The 26060-nt window shown below is 43.8% G+C and overlaps 1 protein-coding gene across 1 annotated transcript in view; it reads right to left on the bottom strand.

Moving 5' to 3' along the window:
• Positions 1 to 22596, bottom strand: part of LOC100495695 (butyrophilin-like protein 8) — a 48771-nt gene extending 26175 nt beyond the window's left edge. The window contains exons 1-3 of the mRNA XM_002938324.5: positions 22323 to 22596; positions 6249 to 6345; positions 2496 to 2557 (exon numbers count right to left, since the gene is read on the bottom strand). Of these exons, the coding sequence (XP_002938370.2) occupies positions 2496 to 2557; positions 6249 to 6280 (94 nt within the window). The 5' untranslated portion in view covers positions 6281 to 6345; positions 22323 to 22596. The remainder of the gene's footprint in view (positions 1 to 2495; positions 2558 to 6248; positions 6346 to 22322) is intronic.
• Between the last annotated feature and the right edge of the window lie 3464 nt (positions 22597 to 26060).

The raw sequence follows: 26060 nt of genomic DNA, 5'->3' as shown, positions 1-26060 counted from the left end.
CCACACTGACCTATCCACTCACATACAGACCCATACTGACCTATCTATCCACTCACATACAGACCCACACTGACCTATCCACTCACATACAGACCCACACTGACCTATCTATCCACTCACATACAGACCCACACTGACCTATCCACTCACATACAGACCCATACTGACCTATCTATCCACTCACATACAGACCCACACTGACCTATCCACTCACATACAGACCCACACTGACCTATCTATCCACTCACATACAGACCCACACTGACCTATCTATATATACAAACATCAATACTAACTGTAGATATTAGTATCAAATTAGCCTTGGATATTCTGATTGTTCAAGAACTCATCCAGGCCCCTCTTATAGGCATTAACAGAATCTGCCATTACAACATCACTAGGAAGGGCGTTCCCCAACCTCACTGTGAAAACATACATTCGAGAGGAAATATCAGAACATCATGGACAGCAAGCAAACACTACACAGCAACAGTGAAATGTAATAGAGTAAATAATTAATTATAATTACCTTCATCATCACACCTAAAACCCCTTAGCAGCTAAACATACAAGACTTGGAGCTGATATAATTAAAATAACAAGAGTATAACCAATAAATAGCACTTGATACATGATTGTTCTTGCTAGAAATTAAGCTAGACACATGCATGGCCTCACCATTCTGCATCACAATTTGTCAAGAAATAGGATGAGCTGAGCAGCTGGCCAATACATATGTTGCTACTTATCAACATTCCCTCTAAGCCAGGGGTTCTCAAATTATAGCCCCCGGGCCAGGTACAGCCCCCCACTGTGAACTAGCCCCCTGTTTAAAAAGTTTGAGGACCCCTGCTCTAAGCTGTGTTCATGTGAAAATAATTTATGTATATCCTAACCCAGTCACTTATATGTGCACACCCCCCCCCCCCCTTCCAATTATTATAGGGAATGTTGCTCCTGATTTTTGACACATAACCAAAGTGTGGAATCAGGCAGGCAAACATATTCTTTGTTCAATTTACTGACATCTCTGGCTTGTTTGGAACTGAACATAAAAGTTGATGTCAGCCAGTTTAGTTGATAATAAGACTATTCACAGAGATTATCTGCTTGTGTATACAGTGCCCATAAAACATAGTCATCAACCTCTTGGAAGATTTCATGTTTTTAATGCCATTCAACATGAAATTACAGTGGATTTAAATGTTTTCTGCTACACTGATCTACAGAAATCGGTTCTTTCATGTCAAAGTGAAAACAGATCTCTGCAAAGTGATTCGAATTAGCAAAAAAACACAAAATAACTTATCGTATAATATGACACCCCTGGTGTCATATTATCACTGGCGCAGTAACATAAATCAGTTAAATGGCAACCCCCCTGTGTTAGAGTCCTGCAGAGGGTAGGGTACCTGCAGGTTACCTGCAAAAAAGCTGATACGCTGTGGATAAGACTTGCAGATGTGGGTATGGCTCGATGGGTTGCGGGTCAGGTCACGAGTCTCATATATAGCAAATTTTACTCATTTAAAACTTTTTTTTTCCTTTTTTCCCTTTCCATTTCTGATGATGTCACTTCTTTGCGGAAATAGCACTATTATAAATACATGTATATTGAAGGGTGCAACTTCTGGCAAGTCAGTGCGGTGGCATTACCTACACCTAATGGTCCAGGTTGCCTCTTAATTTTTTTTTTGTAATATTTTTGCAAAAATTATCTTTTGTGTGCCCTTTTTAAAACCATGTGTGCACAGAACAGAGAGTGGGGTAGATTAAGTACTAAAATACAAATAGTGCATACACAATTTGGTGTGTGCACTGGCCTCAACATTTCTTTGCACTCAAACGGAATACTGTCTAGGAACTGATAAGTGACTGATAGAACTGACTGGTAGAAAATAGCTGATAGAAAATTATAAGCAATTTAGATGCCTCACGTGGTGTATTTAAGCAAGATTTTAAATATCGCTAGCATGGTGGTGTTTTCTTAACTTGCCCTTGTGTTTGATGGGATGAGATGTCCTTCCTAAGATCATTCCCCTAATCAGTGATTCCCCAAAGTATACCTCAGCAGAGCGGTGTTGCAATAATGATATAATGCGTGCTCCTAACTTTCCATCGTCAACTGGGTTCTTAAATTTACATCCACAATATTTCCAAAACCCTCTTCTATTAGTGCAACTGAAGGAACACTAGCATTGAACCTTTTGTTTATTTTATTTGGAAGTTATAACGCAAAATGCTAAATGCACCAGTGGCAACAGCATCTGCTTGCCTCATATTCATTTGGATAAGAAATAAATGTTTATGACAGATGTTGATGTGACTGCTCAATAGTGATACCAACCTGACAAATGCTAGCATCGCCACAGCTCTAAATGGGAGTATGTGTCCAGGCACTGCCATCAGCTGTCATTTTACACTTATAAATTCTTGAAACCTCAGCACCCACTACTGGCATAAAGACATTCTGTGTATATAAAATAAACACTTACCTGAACGGGATCCTTCAGACATGGAACAGAGAATGAATAAGGCAACTGTAACCTTGCCTAATCTGTAATGGGAAAATAGATAAATATTAATATGACACTTCTATTTATATATAAGGGAATCATTATATTTCTGTTTAACCAACAGGATTTTGACAACCTTTTTTCTTATTCCTAGAACCGATTTGCCAGTTTTGTCTGCCTTGATACTTATTAAAAATTATTTTACTTGGCCTCATGGCTGCCGCACCATCAAATGTACTCTCTGTAGACATAAAACATTTAATTAACTGCTAAAGTTCATGCTTTCTTCTCCTTATTAGGTGTCATACAATATCATTGCTTCTAAATATCTGGATTATATGGATGAAAAAAAGCAAGGCATTTTCATCATACCGTATCAAGCAATTTGCTGTATTAATCCTGTCCTATACATGTATGGGACCTGTTATCCAGAATGCTCGCAACCTGGGGTTTTCTGGATAAGGGATCTTTCCGTAATTTGGATCTCCATAACTTAAATCTGCTAAAAATCATTTAAATATTGAATAAACCCAATAGGGCTGTTCTGCCCCAATAAGGGGTAATTATATCTTAGTTGGGATCAAGTACAGGTACTGTTTTATTATTACAGAGAAAAGGGAATCATTTAACCATTAAATAAACCCAATAGGGCTGTTCTGCCCCAATAAGGGGTAATTATATCTTAGTTGGGATCAAGTACAGGTACTGTTTTATTATTACAGAGAAAAGGGAATCATTTAACCATGAAATAAACCCAATAGGGCTGTTCTGCCCCCAATAAGGGGTAATTATATCTTAGTTGGGATCAAGTACAGGTACTGTTTTATTATTACAGAGAAAAGGGAATCATTTAACCATTAAATAAACCCAATAGGGCTGTTCTGCCCCAATAAGGGGTAATTATATCTTAGTTGGGATCAAGTACAGGTACTGTTTTATTATTACAGAGAAAAGGGAATCATTTAACCATTAAATAAACCCAATAGGACTGTTCTGCCCCCAATAAGGGGTAATTATATCTTAGTTGGGATCAAGTACAGGTACTGTTTTATTATTACAGAGAAAAGGGAATCATTTAACCATTAAATAAACCCAATAGGACTGTTCTGCCCCAATAAGGGGTAATTGTATCTTAGTTGGGATAAAGTACAGGTACTGTTTTATTATTACAGAGAAAAGGGAATCATTTAACCATTAAATAAACCCAATAGGATTGTTCTGCCCCAATAAGGGGTAATTATATCTTAGTTGGGATCAAGTACAGGTACTGTTTTATTATTACAGAGAAAAGGGAATCATTTAACCATTAAATAAACCCAATAGGGCTGTTCTGCCCCCAATAAGGATTTAATTATACCTTAGTTGGGATCTGTTTTATTATTACAGAGAAAAGGGAATCATTTAACCATTAAATAAACCCAATAGGACTGTTCTGCCCCAATAAGGGGTAATTATATCTTAGTTGGGATCAAGTACAGGTACTGTTTTATTATTACAGAGAAAAGGGAATCATTTAACCATGAAATAAACCCAATAGGGCTGTTCTGCCCCCAATAAGGGGTAATTATATCTTAGTTGGGATCAAGTACAGGTACTGTTTTATTATTACAGAGAAAAGGGAATCATTTAACCATTAAATAAACCCAATAGGGCTGTTCTGCCCCCAATAAGGGGTAATTATATCTTAGTTGGGATCAAGTACAGGTACCGTTTTATTATTACAGAGAAAAGGAAACCATTTTTAAAAATTAGAATTATTTTCTTATAATGAAGTCTATGGGAGATGATCTTTCTGTAATTTGGAACTTTCTGGATAATGGGTTTCCGGGTTAAAGGATCCCATACCTATATTTGAACTGCAGTAAAAGAGTGCAGCCTGACAGCTTTTGGCTGCAGTAGAATGCCAGCAGTTATAGTCTGAAGCAGAAACCAGTTTTACCACAGGAGTGCTTGTGAAAAGTGCATATAAGTTGGGCTGACATTAGAAATCTTGCCCCCATATTTAATTGAAGGCATTTTTTTACACTCTAAATGTACTTACTGAACTACCTTTTAACTATAGGAGTGCAGCCAGGGCTGGAACTAGGGGTAGGCAGAAGAGGCACGTGCCTAGGGCACAACGGTGGGGGGGGCGGCTCTTCTTCCACCTACTGTACCACCTGTTCCGGGCCCTTTCTCCCACACTGTGCAGCGGCCCTGGTAAACCTTTTCTGTAGATCTGTGCCCTGTGTGTGGCCATTCTCATACAAACTGCATCACTAATCATGAAAATAAAGAATATTTTGTTGCTCTGTATTACAAAGTGGCTTGACACAATATGTACGTTAAACTGTGCTTGTAACAATTAAAACACACACAAAAAAAATTGTGTAAAATTTGGGAAAATGTATTCTGTGACACTTCATTTTAGTGAAAAATATAATTAGCTCTTCTCTTGTTTCCCCGTGACTTCTGTGAAATACCAACTGTTTTCAACCACTCTTGTCATTACTGCAATGCACTGCAGTGTCAGGTTTTTTTTTATTGTGTCAGCCTTTTAATGCAATAGCAGTTTTCCCATTAACTCATACCCCGAATTAAAAAAAAAGCAAGGATTAATTCTACTACCACTGCCTTACCTACTCTGTAAACAACTAAAGAAGTAGGCTAAAAATACTGCACAGGGGTCATTTACTTCAGCACTGCAATCAATTTCTGATGCTGTTTCTACTCACAGTGCACATTTTCTGCTCATGATTCCGGTGTAATTGTGGTTTCTGGGGGAGATGCACCTGATGCAGTTGTGGCCAACTGATGCATTTGCAATTTCACTTCAATGCCTATTGCAGGGATCCCCAACCTTTTATACCCATTAGCCACATTCAAATGGAAAAGGACTGGGAGAGCAACACAAGCATGAAAAAAAGTTCCTGGAGGTGCCAATGAGAACTATAATTGGCTATTTGGTAGAGCTGGGCGGTATGACCAAAAATTTATATCACGGTATTTTTCAAAATTATATCGGTATCACGGTATTTGACGGTATATAAATAAAAAAATAAATAATAAATATTGGTGGCCCCCCACCCCCCCAACCCCAGCCACAACCCCCCCAACCCCCCCAACCACAACCCCCCAGCCCCCCCAACCACAACCCCAGCCACAACCCCCCAGCAGAACTTACCCAACTTGTGGTTCCTCCAGCTCCAGCGATGCGTCCTAGCGACGTCGCGTGCGCGCTGACGTCACATGCGCGCCGACGTCACGTACGCGCGGGCGCAACCCGGAAGTAATAGGAGAAAAACAGCAGGAGGCGCGCATACCGGTATAGCGGTATGTTTAAAACTCATACCGTTTTTTTTTTTTTAAAAAACGGTATACCGGTTAAACCGGTATACCGCCCAGCACTACTATTTGGTAGCCCTTATGTGGACTGGTAGCCTAGAAGGCTCTGTTTGGCAATTACCCTGGGTATTATGCAACCAAAACTTGCCTCCAAGCTCACGAACCACTGTTTGGTGATCACTGGCATATTGGATGCAAATTTGCAGCCCCACAAACTGTGGTGTGGTGATTAGTTTTCCTTTAATAAACATCATTAAAGCACCTATTAATGCAACTTTTTTTCTTCTTCTTATCACCAGAGCAAATGTGAGTCTGTGCACAAGTTATAGTGATCGTATAATTGGTTATATTGTTTTATAACTAAGTTGGGTGTGCACAACCATTTTATGTATTACTCATTTCACTTACCTGGGGTAAAAATGGCCTGCATATCTCTTCATTTTAGAATCTGGAGTGGAGGTGGTTCTATGGCAGCATACATATACTGATGGACCAGTTGTAATGTCTGTAAAATTAATGTTTAAGGAGTTAATGTAAAGATCATGAAATGGATTGGCATGGACTATTTTTTGATTAATTAGCTTTTAAAAAGCATCTTTACAACTGGGTGGTCAAACCTCAAGTTTGACATGAATAGACTGGTGTGCTCAATAGATCGTCCTAAGATTTATTGGTTTTGGTAAGTGCAGGAAAAGTTGATGTACCGTGTTAGCCAGTCAAAATGTAACAGGATAACCCTTTTGAAATAAAAAATAACAAAAGTGGTATCAAGGTGATACCTTTATTGGCTAAACAGAAAGCTTGCTATGGTTATCTTAGTTAGCCAATAAAGGTATCACCTTTATATAGGTATGGGACCTCTTATCCAGAATGCTCGGGACCTGGAGTTTTCCGGGTAAAGGATCTTTCTGTAATTTGGATCTCAATAACTTAAGTCTGCTTAATATCATTTAAATTTTATAAACCCAATAGGCTTGTTTTGCCTCAAATAAGGATTATTTATATCTTAGTTGGGATCAAGTACAGGTACTGTTTTATTATTACAGAGAAAAGGGAATCATTTAACCATTAAATAAACCCAATAGGGCTGTTCTGCCCCCAATAAGGGGTAATTATATCTTAGTTGGGATCAAGTACAGGTACTGTTTTATTATTACAGAGAAAAGGGAATCATTTAACCATGAAATAAACCCAATAGGGCTGTTCTGCCCAATAAGGGGTAATTATATCTTAGTTGGGATCAAGTACAGGTACTGTTTTATTATTACAGAGAAAAGGGAATCATTTAACCATTAAATAAACCCAATAGGATTGTTCTGCCCCCAATAAGGGGTAATTATATCTTAGTTGGGATAAAGTACAGGTACTGTTTTATTATTGCAGAGAAAAGGGAATCATTTAACCATGAAAAACCCAATAGGACTGTTCTGCCCCAATAAGGGGTAATTATATCTTAGTTGAGATCAAGTACAGGTACTGTTTTATTATTACAGAGAAAAGGGAATCATTTAACCATGAAATAAACCCAATAGGGCTGTTCTGACCCCAATAAGGGGTAATTATATCTTAGGTGGGATCAAGTACAGGTACTGTTTTATTATTACAGAGAAAAGGGAATCATTTAACCATTAAATAAACCCAATAGGGCTGTTCTGCCCCAATAAGGGGTAATTATATCTTAGTTGGGATCAAGTACAGGTACTGTTTTATTATTACAGAGAAAAGGGAATCATTTAACCATTAAATAAACCCAATAGGGCTGTTCTGCCCCAATAAGGGGTAATTATATCTTAGTTGGGATCAAGTACAGGTACTGTTTTATTATTACAGAGAAAAGGGAATCATTTAACCATTAAATAAACCCAATAGGGCTGTTCTGCCCCAATAAGGGGTAATTATATCTTAGTTGGGATCAAGTACAGGTACTGTTTTATTATTACAGAGAAAAGGGAATCATTTAACCATTAAATAAACCCAATAGGGCTGTTCTGCCCCCAATAAGGGGTAATTATATCTTAGTTGGGATCAAGTACAGCTTCTGTTTTATTATTGCAGAGAAAAGGGAATCATTTAAACATTCATGGCATTCATGTCATACATGAAAATCATTACATCATACCAAAGGGAATCTTGTACCAGTATCTTATCATTGCAACATTCTCATCAGTCACAGGTTCCTTAGAAACTGCAGACCAAAAACTGTTCAAAGGAACAGAAAAATATTTTTTTTTCCCGGACCATTGAATCAAAAACAGGAACACCTGTAAATAAAAAACCTAAAAACTTGGCCTGGGGCCGTGGCAGACAGGCCATTAGGTCCGGAGCCCAAGACAGACAGGTCTTTAGGCCCACAGGCCAGGGTGGAAGGGTCCTTAAGGCTGATGCCATACATGGCGTTTTTACGCTGCGGATTTTCTAATTCTCTCAGCCGCTGAAAAACGCCTGATATCATCATCCATAGAAATAACTTGAAAAGGCTCGAAGGAAACCACACAATGCGGAAATACGCTAGAAAACGCCTTAGCACGGATTTTTCAAGTGTTGGCTGAAATACGCCAGTATTTGCACAGCAAGCTATTCCTATGTATACACAAAGGCAGCTGCCAGACCTAGCGGAAATACGCGGCGTTTTTTACTATTTCGCGATATTAGCACCATGGAAATGGGATTTGCTACGTCACCAGTACTAGGCTGAAAAACGCCATAGAAATGGGATTTGCTACGTCACCAGTACTAGGCTGAAAAACGCCATAGTCAGGGGCTGTGTGGCTTGTGCAGCGTTTTTAGGCTGAGAAAATACACAGCGTAAAAACGCCACATGTGGCATCAGCCTAAGGCCTGGAGGCCACAGCAGATAAATCCTTCAAGCCCAGAGGCCAGTGCAGACAGGTCCTGGAGCCCGTGAGCCAATGTAAACAGATCCTGGGCCCAGGAGCAAAGGCACAGTAAACATTTTTTTTCTCTGGACCATAGGAGCAGAAACCCCAACAACTGTAAACAAAAAACTGGGCCCGCAGGCCAGTACAGACAAGTCCTTGGGCTCACAGGTCAGTACAGACAAATCCTTGGGCCCGCAGGCCAGTACAGATAAGTCCTCAGGCCCCCAGGCCAGTACAGACAAGTCCTCAGACCCGGAGGCCAGTTTAGACAAGTCCTCGAGCCTGCAGGCCAGTACTGACAAGTCCTTGGGCCCGCAGGCCAGTATAGACAAGTCCTCTGGCCCTGCAAGCCAGTACAGACAACTCCTTGGGCCCGCAGGCGAGTATAGACAAGTCCTTTGGCCTGCAGGCCAGTTTAGACAAGTACTCAGGCCCACAAGCCAGTATAGACAAGTCCTTGGGCCCGCAGGCCAGTACTGACAAGTCCACAGGCCAGGGTAGACAGGTCCTCAGGCCCGGAGGCCAAAGCAGACAAGTCATTAGGTCCAGAGGCCAAGGCAGACAGGTCTTTAGGCCCAAAGTCAAAGGCAAACAGGTCCTCAGGCCCTGTAGACCAGAACAGACAGGTCCCTTAGGCCTGGAGGCCACAGCAGATAGGTCCTTCAAGCCCGGAGGCCAGCGCAGACAGGGTTTTGGGCCCGGAGGCCAGGGCAGACAGGTTCTGGGGCCCGGGAGCCAAGGCAGATGCCAGGGCAGACAAGTCCTCGGGCCCACAGGCCAGTACAGACAAGTCCTCAGGCCCGCAGGCAGTACAGACAAGTCAGTAGGCCAGTTTATACAAGTCATCGGGCCTGCAGGCCAGTTTAGACAAGTCCTCAGACTCGCAGACCAGTATAGACAAGTCCTCGGGCCTGCAGGCCAGTATAGACAAGTCCTTAGGTCCAAAGGCAAGTATAGACAAGTCCTCGGGCCCACAGGCCAGTACAGACAAGTCCTCGGGCCCACAGGCCAGGGTAGACAGGTCCTCAGGCCCGGAGGCCAAGGCAGACAAGTCATTAGGTCCGGAGGCCAAGGCAGACAGGCCCAGAGTCAAAGGCAAGTAAACAAAAAGAACTCGTGGCAGGACAGTTGGCACAGGAGATGACAGTAACTAGACTACAGACACAAGAGTGGACAGAGGCTGGACTGCAAGCTCAGAAGCAGTGGCTGGATGAATTGTTTAGTAATTGGCTGAAACAGAGGCCCTTGAGTCCAAATCTCAATCCTCATCAAAAATCTTTCTCCTCATCTGGTGCATCCTCCCACACATTTTCCTTTTCGTCATGCACATAAAATTATCAATCAGCTGGATGGAGAAGAACTAGAGGGGTAAGTTAAAGAGTCTTAGGGCCATGACAGATGGGGAGATTAGTCACCGTGGGATGGCATATGCAGCATGGTGATTTCAGCGCCGCGTATGCCATCCCACCGGTGATTTACATTATAGCCGGTGGGATGGCATTTCAGGGAAATTAGTTGCCCACAACAAGGGAGATTTGTCATGCAGCTACTAATCCCCATGTCTGTCATAGCCCTCAAGGGTAGAGTCAAAGTGGAGATTCACATTTGATACAGTAGTACCAAAAGGTATGAATACGAAGTTTGAATTAAAATCATTTGGGTAGTCTTATGAGATTCCATTATATGAGATTTAAATAATAAAGAAAAACTGGTCAGGGTCTTTGAGATAATGATAGCATGGTGCAACATATACATACATATTGTGGTAGAGTGACCCAACAAATGAGAGAAAAGGTGAGTTTTCCCTTCAAGTTCTCCATAGTGGGAGATATAACCTTTAGGGGAGAGGTTAATAAACAAAGAATAGTTGCCCTTCTCTGGACCCTCTCTAACTCAACAATGTCCCGTTTGAGCACTGGAGACAAAAACTGAATGGCATATTCTAGATGGGGCCTTACCAGCTTCACTACATTTTATACACAGCATGATAAATATTGCCCATGTGTCCACTAGGTAGAGGCACTGTGTCTCCAAATCCCAGTTAAGTTCTGTCACCCAACCAAAACTCACTGTTTTATTTTTTTTTATTGCCAGAAAATAGGCACCCTGTCTGTGCTGGAGGGTGATCCTATTCTAAAGGTGGCCATACACAAGCCGATTCTAGCTGCCGATATCAGTCCTTTAGACCTAACCAGCAGCTTATCTGTCCATGTATGGGCACTAATGACAGGCCTGTCCGACCAACAACTGGCCTGAAATTGGGCAGATCTCGATTGAGCAGGTTTGATTTTCCATCGGATCCTGGACTGTGTAGGCTCATTGATACGGTCCCCAAACTGACGCCCATACCCACCATTTTACTTCAATTGAACTAGCTCGATATCACCCACCCATTGATCAGGAGAAGATCCGCTCGCTTGGTGGCCTGGCCAAGCGAGAGGATCCTATGTATGGTGGGCCATTAAAGGGTTACACATATAAGGTTGATCAAATCAATGCATGACTGGGGGCACACAGAAGGAATAAAATACCATGACAAAAATAGGAACAAATGTAAGCAAGCTGATAACCAGTGGCAAGTACATATATTATATTTGGCAAGCTCATCGGATAGTGCCCAGTGTGAAACATTTATTGCACCTATTAATAAGGAATAGCTACCAAAGGGTTAAGACTTATAGTAACACTAACAGCTGGCTAGACACTTGTTTTTCCTGGGGTAACACCCTATTATATCCCCTCCCTAACAAACATAACAATGTATCCTTTATTACTACGTCAGTGCGCAAACTCCTATCGAGAAATGGGCGTGGTCAGGGTCATAATAGCAGCCTATCAGCAGAATTGTAACCAGCCCCTAGTAGTTCCGGGGACATATCGGTATGGGACCTCTTATCCAGAATGCTCGGGACCTGGAGTTTTCCGGGTAAAGGATCTTTCTGTAATTTGGATCTCAATAACTTAAGTCTGCTTAATATCATTTAAATTTTATAAACCCAATAGGCTTGTTTTGCCTCAAATAAGGATTATTTATATCTTAGTTGGGATCAAGTACAGGTACTGTTTTATTATTACAGAGAAAAGGGAATCATTTAACCATTAAATAAACCCAATAGGGCTGTTCTGCCCCCAATAAGGGGTAATTATATCTTAGTTGGGATCAAGTACAGGTACTGTTTTATTATTACAGAGAAAAGGGAATCATTTAACCATGAAATAAACCCAATAGGGCTGTTCTGCCCCAATAAGGGGTAATTATATCTTAGTTGGGATCAAGTACAGGTACTGTTTTATTATTACAGAGAAAAGGGAATCATTTAACCATTAAATAAACCCAATAGGATTGTTCTGCCCCCAATAAGGGGTAATTATATCTTAGTTGGGATAAAGTACAGGTACTGTTTTATTATTGCAGAGAAAAGGGAATCATTTAACCATGAAAAACCCAATAGGACTGTTCTGCCCCAATAAGGGGTAATTATATCTTAGTTGAGATCAAGTACAGGTACTGTTTTATTATTACAGAGAAAAGGGAATCATTTAACCATGAAATAAACCCAATAGGGCTGTTCTGACCCCAATAAGGGGTAATTATATCTTAGGTGGGATCAAGTACAGGTACTGTTTTATTATTACAGAGAAAAGGGAATCATTTAACCATTAAATAAACCCAATAGGGCTGTTCTGCCCCAATAAGGGGTAATTATATCTTAGTTGGGATCAAGTACAGGTACTGTTTTATTATTACAGAGAAAAGGGAATCATTTAACCATTAAATAAACCCAATAGGGCTGTTCTGCCCCAATAAGGGGTAATTATATCTTAGTTGGGATCAAGTACAGGTACTGTTTTATTATTACAGAGAAAAGGGAATCATTTAACCATTAAATAAACCCAATAGGGCTGTTCTGCCCCAATAAGGGGTAATTATATCTTAGTTGGGATCAAGTACAGGTACTGTTTTATTATTACAGAGAAAAGGGAATCATTTAACCATTAAATAAACCCAATAGGGCTGTTCTGCCCCCAATAAGGGGTAATTATATCTTAGTTGGGATCAAGTACAGCTTCTGTTTTATTATTGCAGAGAAAAGGGAATCATTTAAACATTCATGGCATTCATGTCATACATGAAAATCATTACATCATACCAAAGGGAATCTTGTACCAGTATCTTATCATTGCAACATTCTCATCAGTCACAGGTTCCTTAGAAACTGCAGACCAAAAACTGTTCAAAGGAACAGAAAAATATTTTTTTTTCCCGGACCATTGAATCAAAAACAGGAACACCTGTAAATAAAAAAACCTAAAAACTTGGCCTGGGGCCGTGGCAGACAGGCCATTAGGTCCGGAGCCCAAGACAGACAGGTCTTTAGGCCCACAGGCCAGGGTGGAAGGGTCCTTAAGGCTGATGCCATACATGGCGTTTTTACGCTGCGGATTTTCTAATTCTCTCAGCCGCTGAAAAACGCCTGATATCATCATCCATAGAAATAACTTGAAAAGGCTCGAAGGAAACCACACAATGCGGAAATACGCTAGAAAACGCCTTAGCACGGATTTTTCAAGTGTTGGCTGAAATACGCCAGTATTTGCACAGCAAGCTATTCCTATGTATACACAAAGGCAGCTGCCAGACCTAGCGGAAATACGCGGCGTTTTTTACTATTTCGCGATATTAGCACCATGGAAATGGGATTTGCTACGTCACCAGTACTAGGCTGAAAAACGCCATAGAAATGGGATTTGCTACGTCACCAGTACTAGGCTGAAAAACGCCATAGTCAGGGGCTGTGTGGCTTGTGCAGCGTTTTTAGGCTGAGAAAATACACAGCGTAAAAACGCCACATGTGGCATCAGCCTAAGGCCTGGAGGCCACAGCAGATAAATCCTTCAAGCCCAGAGGCCAGTGCAGACAGGTCCTGGAGCCCGTGAGCCAATGTAAACAGATCCTGGGCCCAGGAGCAAAGGCACAGTAAACATTTTTTTTCTCTGGACCATAGGAGCAGAAACCCCAACAACTGTAAACAAAAAACTGGGCCCGCAGGCCAGTACAGACAAGTCCTTGGGCTCACAGGTCAGTACAGACAAATCCTTGGGCCCGCAGGCCAGTACAGATAAGTCCTCAGGCCCCCAGGCCAGTACAGATAAGTCCTCAGACCCGGAGGCCAGTTTAGACAAGTCCTCGAGCCTGCAGGCCAGTACTGACAAGTCCTTGGGCCCGCAGGCCAGTATAGACAAGTCCTCTGGCCCGCAAGCCAGTACAGACAACTCCTTGGGCCCGCAGGCGAGTATAGACAAGTCCTTTGGCCTGCAGGCCAGTTTAGACAAGTACTCAGGCCCACAAGCCAGTATAGACAAGTCCTTGGGCCCGCAGGCCAGTACTGACAAGTCCACAGGCCAGGGTAGACAGGTCCTCAGGCCCGGAGGCCAAAGCAGACAAGTCATTAGGTCCAGAGGCCAAGGCAGACAGGTCTTTAGGCCCAAAGTCAAAGGCAAACAGGTCCTCAGGCCCTGTAGACCAGAACAGACAGGTCCCTTAGGCCTGGAGGCCACAGCAGATAGGTCCTTCAAGCCCGGAGGCCAGCGCAGACAGGGTTTTGGGCCCGGAGGCCAGGGCAGACAGGTTCTGGGGCCCGGGAGCCAAGGCAGATGCCAGGGCAGACAAGTCCTCGGGCCCACAGGCCAGTACAGACAAGTCCTCAGGCCCGCAGGCAGTACAGACAAGTCAGTAGGCCAGTTTATACAGGTCATCGGGCCTGCAGGCCAGTTTAGACAAGTCCTCAGACTCGCAGACCAGTATAGACAAGTCCTCGGGCCTGCAGGCCAGTATAGACAAGTCCTTAGGTCCAAAGGCAAGTATAGACAAGTCCTCGGGCCCACAGGCCAGTACAGACAAGTCCTCGGGCCCACAGGCCAGGGTAGACAGGTCCTCAGGCCCGGAGGCCAAGGCAGACAAGTCATTAGGTCCGGAGGCCAAGGCAGACAGGCCCAGAGTCAAAGGCAAGTAAACAAAAAGAACTCGTGGCAGGACAGTTGGCACAGGAGATGACAGTAACTAGACTACAGACACAAGAGTGGACAGAGGCTGGACTGCAAGCTCAGAAGCAGTGGCTGGATGAATTGTTTAGTAATTGGCTGAAACAGAGGCCCTTGAGTCCAAATCTCAATCCTCATCAAAAATCTTTCTCCTCATCTGGTGCATCCTCCCACACATTTTCCTTTTCGTCATGCACATAAAATTATCAATCAGCTGGATGGAGAAGAACTAGAGGGGTAAGTTAAAGAGTCTTAGGGCCATGACAGATGGGGAGATTAGTCACCGTGGGATGGCATATGCAGCATGGTGATTTCAGCGCCGCGTATGCCATCCCACCGGTGATTTACATTATAGCCGGTGGGATGGCATTTCAGGGAAATTAGTTGCCCACAACAAGGGAGATTTGTCATGCAGCTACTAATCCCCATGTCTGTCATAGCCCTCAAGGGTAGAGTCAAAGTGGAGATTCACATTTGATACAGTAGTACCAAAAGGTATGAATACGAAGTTTGAATTAAAATCATTTGGGTAGTCTTATGAGATTCCATTATATGAGATTTAAATAATAAAGAAAAACTGGTCAGGGTCTTTGAGATAATGATAGCATGGTGCAACATATACATACATATTGTGGTAGAGTGACCCAACAAATGAGAGAAAAGGTGAGTTTTCCCTTCAAGTTCTCCATAGTGGGAGATATAACCTTTAGGGGAGAGGTTAATAAACAAAGAATAGTTGCCCTTCTCTGGACCCTCTCTAACTCAACAATGTCCCGTTTGAGCACTGGAGACAAAAACTGAATGGCATATTCTAGATGGGGCCTTACCAGCTTCACTACATTTTATACACAGCATGATAAATATTGCCCATGTGTCCACTAGGTAGAGGCACTGTGTCTCCAAATCCCAGTTAAGTTCTGTCACCCAACCAAAACTCACTGTTTTATTTTTTTTTATTGCCAGAAAATAGGCACCCTGTCTGTGCTGGAGGGTGATCCTATTCTAAAGGTGGCCATACACAAGCCGATTCTAGCTGCCGATATCAGTCCTTTAGACCTAACCAGCAGCTTATCTGTCCATGTATGGGCACTAATGACAGGCCTGTCCGACCAACAACTGGCCTGAAATTGGGCAGATCTCGATTGAGCAGGTTTGATTTTCCATCGGATCCTGGACTGTGTAGGCTCATTGATACGGTCCCCAAACTGACGCCCATACCCACCATTTTACTTCAATTGAACTAGCTCGATATCACCCACCCATTGATCAGGAGAAGATCCGCTCGCTTGGTGGCCTGGCCAAGCGAGAGGATCCTATGTATGGTGGGCCATTAAAGGGTTACACATATAAGGTTGATCAAATCAATGCATGACTGGGGGCACACAGAAGGAATAAAATACCATGACAAAAATAGGAACAAATGTAAGCAAGCTGATAACCAGTGGCAAGTACATATATTATATTTGGCAAGCTCATCGGATAGTGCCCAGTGTGAAACATTTATTGCACCTATTAATAAGGAATAGCTACCAAAGGGTTAAGACTTATAGTAACACTAACAGCTGGCTAGACACTTGTTTTTCCTGGGGTAACACCCTATTATATCCCCTCCCTAACAAACATAACAATGTATCCTTTATTACTACGTCAGTGCGCAAACTCCTATCGAGAAATGGGCGTGGTCAGGGTCATAATAGCAGCCTATCAGCAGAATTGTAACCAGCCCCTAGTAGTTCCGGGGACATATCGGTATGGGACCTCTTATCCAGAATGCTCGGGACCTGGAGTTTTCCGGGTAAAGGATCTTTCTGTAATTTGGATCTCAATAACTTAAGTCTGCTTAATATCATTTAAATTTTATAAACCCAATAGGCTTGTTTTGCCTCAAATAAGGATTATTTATATCTTAGTTGGGATCAAGTACAGGTACTGTTTTATTATTACAGAGAAAAGGGAATCATTTAACCATTAAATAAACCCAATAGGGCTGTTCTGCCCCCAATAAGGGGTAATTATATCTTAGTTGGGATCAAGTACAGGTACTGTTTTATTATTACAGAGAAAAGGGAATCATTTAACCATGAAATAAACCCAATAGGGCTGTTCTGCCCCAATAAGGGGTAATTATATCTTAGTTGGGATCAAGTACAGGTACTGTTTTATTATTACAGAGAAAAGGGAATCATTTAACCATTAAATAAACCCAATAGGATTGTTCTGCCCCCAATAAGGGGTAATTATATCTTAGTTGGGATAAAGTACAGGTACTGTTTTATTATTGCAGAGAAAAGGGAATCATTTAACCATGAAAAACCCAATAGGACTGTTCTGCCCCAATAAGGGGTAATTATATCTTAGTTGAGATCAAGTACAGGTACTGTTTTATTATTACAGAGAAAAGGGAATCATTTAACCATGAAATAAACCCAATAGGGCTGTTCTGACCCCAATAAGGGGTAATTATATCTTAGGTGGGATCAAGTACAGGTACTGTTTTATTATTACAGAGAAAAGGGAATCATTTAACCATTAAATAAACCCAATAGGGCTGTTCTGCCCCAATAAGGGGTAATTATATCTTAGTTGGGATCAAGTACAGGTACTGTTTTATTATTACAGAGAAAAGGGAATCATTTAACCATTAAATAAACCCAATAGGGCTGTTCTGCCCCAATAAGGGGTAATTATATCTTAGTTGGGATCAAGTACAGGTACTGTTTTATTATTACAGAGAAAAGGGAATCATTTAACCATTAAATAAACCCAATAGGGCTGTTCTGCCCCAATAAGGGGTAATTATATCTTAGTTGGGATCAAGTACAGGTACTGTTTTATTATTACAGAGAAAAGGGAATCATTTAACCATTAAATAAACCCAATAGGGCTGTTCTGCCCCCAATAAGGGGTAATTATATCTTAGTTGGGATCAAGTACAGCTTCTGTTTTATTATTGCAGAGAAAAGGGAATCATTTAAACATTCATGGCATTCATGTCATACATGAAAATCATTACATCATACCAAAGGGAATCTTGTACCAGTATCTTATCATTGCAACATTCTCATCAGTCACAGGTTCCTTAGAAACTGCAGACCAAAAACTGTTCAAAGGAACAGAAAAATATTTTTTTTTCCCGGACCATTGAATCAAAAACAGGAACACCTGTAAATAAAAAAACCTAAAAACTTGGCCTGGGGCCGTGGCAGACAGGCCATTAGGTCCGGAGCCCAAGACAGACAGGTCTTTAGGCCCACAGGCCAGGGTGGAAGGGTCCTTAAGGCTGATGCCATACATGGCGTTTTTACGCTGCGGATTTTCTAATTCTCTCAGCCGCTGAAAAACGCCTGATATCATCATCCATAGAAATAACTTGAAAAGGCTCGAAGGAAACCACACAATGCGGAAATACGCTAGAAAACGCCTTAGCACGGATTTTTCAAGTGTTGGCTGAAATACGCCAGTATTTGCACAGCAAGCTATTCCTATGTATACACAAAGGCAGCTGCCAGACCTAGCGGAAATACGCGGCGTTTTTTACTATTTCGCGATATTAGCACCATGGAAATGGGATTTGCTACGTCACCAGTACTAGGCTGAAAAACGCCATAGAAATGGGATTTGCTACGTCACCAGTACTAGGCTGAAAAACGCCATAGTCAGGGGCTGTGTGGCTTGTGCAGCGTTTTTAGGCTGAGAAAATACACAGCGTAAAAACGCCACATGTGGCATCAGCCTAAGGCCTGGAGGCCACAGCAGATAAATCCTTCAAGCCCAGAGGCCAGTGCAGACAGGTCCTGGAGCCCGTGAGCCAATGTAAACAGATCCTGGGCCCAGGAGCAAAGGCACAGTAAACATTTTTTTTCTCTGGACCATAGGAGCAGAAACCCCAACAACTGTAAACAAAAAACTGGGCCCGCAGGCCAGTACAGACAAGTCCTTGGGCTCACAGGTCAGTACAGACAAATCCTTGGGCCCGCAGGCCAGTACAGATAAGTCCTCAGGCCCCCAGGCCAGTACAGATAAGTCCTCAGACCCGGAGGCCAGTTTAGACAAGTCCTCAAGCCTGCAGGCCAGTACTGACAAGTCCTTGGGCCCGCAGGCCAGTATAGACAAGTCCTCTGGCCCGCAAGCCAGTACAGACAACTCCTTGGGCCCGCAGGCGAGTATAGACAAGTCCTTTGGCCTGCAGGCCAGTTTAGACAAGTACTCAGGCCCACAAGCCAGTATAGACAAGTCCTTGGGCCCGCAGGCCAGTACTGACAAGTCCACAGGCCAGGGTAGACAGGTCCTCAGGCCCGGAGGCCAAAGCAGACAAGTCATTAGGTCCAGAGGCCAAGGCAGACAGGTCTTTAGGCCCAAAGTCAAAGGCAAACAGGTCCTCAGGCCCTGTAGACCAGAACAGACAGGTCCCTTAGGCCTGGAGGCCACAGCAGATAGGTCCTTCAAGCCCGGAGGCCAGCGCAGACAGGGTTTTGGGCCCGGAGGCCAGGGCAGACAGGTTCTGGGGCCCGGGAGCCAAGGCAGATGCCAGGGCAGACAAGTCCTCGGGCCCACAGGCCAGTACAGACAAGTCCTCAGGCCCGCAGGCAGTACAGACAAGTCAGTAGGCCAGTTTATACAGGTCATCGGGCCTGCAGGCCAGTTTAGACAAGTCCTCAGACTCGCAGACCAGTATAGACAAGTCCTCGGGCCTGCAGGCCAGTATAGACAAGTCCTTAGGTCCAAAGGCAAGTATAGACAAGTCCTCGGGCCCACAGGCCAGTACAGACAAGTCCTCGGGCCCACAGGCCAGGGTAGACAGGTCCTCAGGCCCGGAGGCCAAGGCAGACAAGTCATTAGGTCCGGAGGCCAAGGCAGACAGGCCCAGAGTCAAAGGCAAGTAAACAAAAAGAACTCGTGGCAGGACAGTTGGCACAGGAGATGACAGTAACTAGACTACAGACACAAGAGTGGACAGAGGCTGGACTGCAAGCTCAGAAGCAGTGGCTGGATGAATTGTTTAGTAATTGGCTGAAACAGAGGCCCTTGAGTCCAAATCTCAATCCTCATCAAAAATCTTTCTCCTCATCTGGTGCATCCTCCCACACATTTTCCTTTTCGTCATGCACATAAAATTATCAATCAGCTGGATGGAGAAGAACTAGAGGGGTAAGTTAAAGAGTCTTAGGGCCATGACAGATGGGGAGATTAGTCACCGTGGGATGGCATATGCAGCATGGTGATTTCAGCGCCGCGTATGCCATCCCACCGGTGATTTACATTATAGCCGGTGGGATGGCATTTCAGGGAAATTAGTTGCCCACAACAAGGGAGATTTGTCATGCAGCTACTAATCCCCATGTCTGTCATAGCCCTCAAGGGTAGAGTCAAAGTGGAGATTCACATTTGATACAGTAGTACCAAAAGGTATGAATACGAAGTTTGAATTAAAATCATTTGGGTAGTCTTATGAGATTCCATTATATGAGATTTAAATAATAAAGAAAAACTGGTCAGGGTCTTTGAGATAATGATAGCATGGTGCAACATATACATACATATTGTGGTAGAGTGACCCAACAAATGAGAGAAAAGGTGAGTTTTCCCTTCAAGTTCTCCATAGTGGGAGATATAACCTTTAGGGGAGAGGTTAATAAACAAAGAATAGTTGCCCTTCTCTGGACCCTCTCTAACTCAACAATGTCCCGTTTGAGCACTGGAGACAAAAACTGAATGGCATATTCTAGATGGGGCCTTACCAGCTTCACTACATTTTATACACAGCATGATAAATATTGCCCATGTGTCCACTAGGTAGAGGCACTGTGTCTCCAAATCCCAGTTAAGTTCTGTCACCCAACCAAAACTCACTGTTTTATTTTTTTTTATTGCCAGAAAATAGGCACCCTGTCTGTGCTGGAGGGTGATCCTATTCTAAAGGTGGCCATACACAAGCCGATTCTAGCTGCCGATATCACTCCTTTAGACCTAACCAGCAGCTTATCTGTCCATGTATGGGCACTAATGACAGGCCTGTCCGACCAACAACTGGCCTGAAATTGGGCAGATCTCGATTGAGCAGGTTTGATTTTCCATCGGATCCTGGACTGTGTAGGCTCATTGATACGGTCCCCAAACTGACGCCCATACCCACCATTTTACTTCAATTGAACTAGCTCGATATCACCCACCCATTGATCAGGAGAAGATCCGCTCGCTTGGTGGCCTGGCCAAGCGAGAGGATCCTATGTATGGTGGGCCATTAAAGGGTTACACATATAAGGTTGATCAAATCAATGCATGACTGGGGGCACACAGAAGGAATAAAATACCATGACAAAAATAGGAACAAATGTAAGCAAGCTGATAACCAGTGGCAAGTACATATATTATATTTGGCAAGCTCATCGGATAGTGCCCAGTGTGAAACATTTATTGCACCTATTAATAAGGAATAGCTACCAAAGGGTTAAGACTTATAGTAACACTAACAGCTGGCTAGACACTTGTTTTTCCTGGGGTAACACCCTATTATATCCCCTCCCTAACAAACATAACAATGTATCCTTTATTACTACGTCAGTGCGCAAACTCCTATCGAGAAATGGGCGTGGTCAGGGTCATAATAGCAGCCTATCAGCAGAATTGTAACCAGCCCCTAGTAGTTCCGGGGACATATCTCGCTTGTTGTTACACAAGCTGTAGTCATTACTTTCGGCGCAGTATCCCTTTCCCTAAGGGACTATATAGCCGATTGTATTCCCATTAAGTAGCGTTACTAGAGCACTTTCGTCACCCGGCAGTCAGTCAGGGTAGTAAGTAGGTCAGTCGGGTCAGTCAGGGCAGTAAGTCAGTCAGGGAAGTAAGTCAGGACTGTAGGGCAGTAAGTCAGTCAGTCAGGGCACCCCAACAATACACGCTCCGTAGTGCGGCTGAATATGGCCTTTTGCTTCAAGATTCTGACAAACATGTCTATTTACCCGCACAAGGACTGCACCATTACAGGAAGGTTTGTTACAGTGAGACTAACAGATACTGTGTCGCACCACCCGCTCCGTTAAGCGATAAATAATCTGTAAAGGGAACTTACAGTACGGAGAACTATCGCAGGAACTAATAAAGAAGTCCCGTTCTTCTTCCCTCACACATATGTAACCCTATCCTCATCGCTTTTGGCACTTTTGACAGTGTTACACTCCACGTGTGGCGCTTATCTGATGGCACGGGACACAGGACAAACCTGAATCACTCTGCAGTGGTATTGGGAGAGACTGGGTACCTGCTATTTATTAGCGCAGTGCCCCCTAGTGGGATCCGGGAGTGCACCTACGGGTGGCCCCACTAGGAACAATAATAATGCACACACAGTACTTGATAAACAAAATAACTTTTATCTGAAATAAAGGGGAAACTAATACATATAACACTCCTATCAAAGTGGCAATAAGGGCCTTACTAACTAGCTTTGCCAGCGCAAGCTATCTCACTATGTAATGTCCTTTAGCTCAGTCCCAAAGGAAACAGTTTATATACTTTAAATCTTCAAGCGCTCCTTTATTACTGTCACTTTAATTATACTCACTCCAGGGATCTCTCTGGGCGATTCACACAGAACCTTCAGTGCGACTACTAGCCCCTTTAGCTACTCAGATGGGATTCCCCTGCAGGTGTTTGTTCCTCCAGTCAGGACTCCTCACAGGATCTCTGTCTCTCCAGGTACAGGGTCTGCCTTCCCTGTACCAGCCTGTTCCAAAGGCCAGCTTCTTCTTGTGCAGCTCCTCTCTCTGAGCCCACTTGCAGCTTGTGGAGCTCTGGAACGTTCTTTCTCCTCCCCCTGACTTCCTCTGCCAGGCTTTCCAGGTTCCTTTTCCTTTCTGTGGCTCCCAGGCTGCTTTGCAACTTCCTGCACCCCTGAGCTTGCTGTTCACCTTGTTGCTAGGCAGCAGCTCACAGCACAAAGTCTCAGTGCCAGCTCCCCTACAGGGAACAGCAGCAGGAGGGGGGTAAGTGCAGGGACCCAGTACTACCTCCCTACATATATCTGAAATTATGTGTTTGTATTGTCCCTGTACAGCACGAATCAGTCCTACACGAACTACTTTCAGTTCTTTGAGAGGCGTGTCTTGGTAGGAGGAGCTTGTCTATGTTACTGCTTTCGTTTTCCCTGCGTTTGTGCTACCTGTATGTGCGTCTGTTCAGTCTTGCATGGAAATGTAGCACTATTTTGGCTTAGATTAGGCAAACCCAGGCTAGTAGTGTATTGTAGAGCATGTGTTAATGCGACCCCCTTTCCTAGGATGGGCCTCCACTAAGTGGGAGATAGATGGAGCTGAGGGAGTAGTTGAACTATGGTTTGCTGAACTGTGTGGTGCAGTTAGAGATAAAGGAAGCCAGAGGGTTTCTGATGGTGAACTATGAACAGGTTTATTGTATCCAATATCAGATGAAATAGTGCAACAGGGTATTCATATACTCACAAGACACAGCGGTATAGATGGTACAGTTGAGATACACTCTTTAGCAGAAGAGAGGGTATGCGCCTTTTTATTAGGGATGTAGCGAACCTCAAAAAAAAAGTTTGCGAACCTGTTCGCGAACTTCCGCCGAAAATTGCGAATATTCGCGAACTTTGCGAACCCCATAGACTTCAATGGGAAGGCGAACTTTAAAACCTAGAAAACCCATTTCTGGCCAGAAAACTGATTTTAAAGTTGTTTAAAGGGTGCCACGACCTGGACAGTGACATGCAGGAGGGGGATCAAGGGCAAAAACTTCTCTGAAAAATTGACACACGCTGTTTTTCGAAATGATCGGTAATTTTGCGACTTTTTCTTTTTCCGGCGCTTTCGTAAAGTTATCGTAAGTTTTGCGACTTTTTCGGAGCTTTCGTACCATTATCGTAAGTTTTGCGACTTTTTCGGAGCATTCGTACCGTTATTGTAAGTTTTGCGACTTTTCGGAGCTTTCGTAACGTTATCGTAAGTTTTGCGACTTTTTCGGAGCTTTCGTAACGTTATCGTAAGTTTTGCGACTTTTTCGGAGCATTCGTACCGTTATCGTAAGTTTTGCGACTTTTTCGGAGCATTCGTACCGTTATCGTAAGTTTTGCGATTTTTTCGGTGCCGGCGAACCCAAATTGCGAACATCACGGAAAGTTCGCGAATTTGCGGACTTGCGAACACCCGATGTTCGCGCGAATTAGTTCGCCGGCAAACAGTTCGCTACATCTCTACTTTTTATACCACCTCTTGGTAGAGTCTGGGCCGGAATACACACCTTTCAACCAGTGCCCTTAGGAGGTAGGCCAAGTAGTAGGAATTCCTTCAGGTTGATAACCTCTAGTGCAGTGCTGTCCAACTGGCGGCCTGCGGGCCGCATGCGGCCCGCGACCCCCCTCTGTGTGGCCCCCCACCTGTCTGGCTGCTTTGATGGCTTACTCTTGTGTAAGCTTTAAATGGTATCAGTACTGTGATTAACTGCCCCCCCTGCATGGTTCTCACCTCAGATTCAGGCTGTAATCCCCCTGTATTGTTTAAATATGTAATCCCCTGTGTTGTTCACACTTTTTAATCTCTGCATTGTTTACCCCCTGCAGTGTTCACACCTCAGGCTCAGGCTGTAATCACCCCCATTGTTCCCCTGTTCACACCTCAGGAGCAGTAGAAACCCACAAATAATCCCTGCATACTACAAAAAGAACATATACTGAGGTGGTACTGCAATTAAAAAGTTTTTTAATATATAGTTATTGTGCAGACTGTAAGAGCAGTGCCAGCATTGTGTCACTGTAGGCTGCCTGTGTGTGCCATACACACAGGCAGCATAGGGCAAGCAGAGTATGGCACACACAGGCAGGGTAGGGAAGGCAGAGTATGGCACACACAGGCCAAGTTTGGCACAAACCAGCCAAGAATGGCACACACAGTGAAAGTATGGCACACGCAGGCAGGGTAGGGAAGGCAGAGTATGGCACACACAGGCAGGGTAGGGAAGGCAGAGTATGGCACACACAGGCAGAGTAGGGCAGGCAGAGTATGGCGCACACACAGGCAGAGTAGGGAAGGCAGAGTATGGCACACACAGGCAGAGTAGGGCAGGCAGAGTATGGCACACACAGGCCAAGTTTGGCACAAACCAGCCAAGAATGGCACACACAGTGAAAGTATGGCACATGCAGGCAGGGTAGGGAAGGCAGAGTATGGCACACACAGGCAGGGTAGGGCAGGCAGAGTATGGCACACACAGGCCAAGTATGGCACAAACCAGCCAAGAATGGCACACACAGTGAAAGTATGGCACGTAGGCAGGGTAGGGCAGGCAGAGTATGGCACACACAGGCAGGGTAGGGCAGGCAGAGTATGGCACTCACACAGGCAGGGTAGGGAAGGCAGAGTATGGCAGGTTTTTGCTGTACTACAACCATTAATATGGGTATGGTCATGTGATAACATGGGTGTGGTTTCAAGTGGGTGCAGTTTAAAAAAGGGGAGTGGTCAAAACTGGCTTCCATTATCGGCCCTCCACTACGTAGGCCGGAAAAATTCCGGCCCTCGGTACAACAGAAGTTGGACAGCACTGCTCTAGTGGATGAGTCCTCTGGGTGAGTGGATCAGGGGTAATCCTGCCTGTCACTATCTCTACTATGTGGCCCTGCACTGAGGCAACATTGCTGGATAGGAGAAATACTCCTGGTCCTAATCACTCCTTTGTTGGGGCTAATGGCTGCCCTTTCTAGCTAGAGCTAACTATGCTCACTTAAATCTGACTGTGCTTTCTTAATCCTCGTTCACGGGACCCTGTTTCCCAACTTCTCCAGAGGTAAAAGGCCTCTAGGGTACAAATGCTTCTGGGGCCTCCAGGCTCAGTGGACTGGTGCTTGGAAGACAGCCTGCAGCCAAAGAGGAAGCCACTCCTCCTTGCTATACACTATATCAGTCTGCAAGGGGAGTGGTCAACCTTACTAACCAATAAAGAAAGTTGTCTTAACTGTAATATGAGTACAGGGGCTTTACCCAATGAGAACACAAAGTGTGAAGAGGTAGGGATCTGAAGCCATAGGGCACTTAACCCTATGGGTCCCTACAGAAAGTAATTGTATCAACGTTTGTACGAAATGCGCCTCTCACTGTGTTCTGAGTTAAGCCGGCCATACACGCACCAATGGTGGAGGTGGATCTATCACCATCATTTTACCCAGCCAAGCATTCCACAGCCTCACTATAAAGTGCCCCTTAGGATCATGTCAGGGAAATACTCTCATACACAACATGAAAGTTCACAAACGAACGCAACTTTGGCACATTATATAAAGCTTATTGCA

Source organism: Xenopus tropicalis, chromosome 8 (assembly GCF_000004195.4).
Source record: "Xenopus tropicalis strain Nigerian chromosome 8, UCB_Xtro_10.0, whole genome shotgun sequence".
NCBI classification, from domain to species: Eukaryota; Metazoa; Chordata; class Amphibia; order Anura; family Pipidae; genus Xenopus; species Xenopus tropicalis.
Note: the sequence above shows the minus strand (reverse complement) of the source record. Positions and strands in the feature narration are given on the sequence as shown.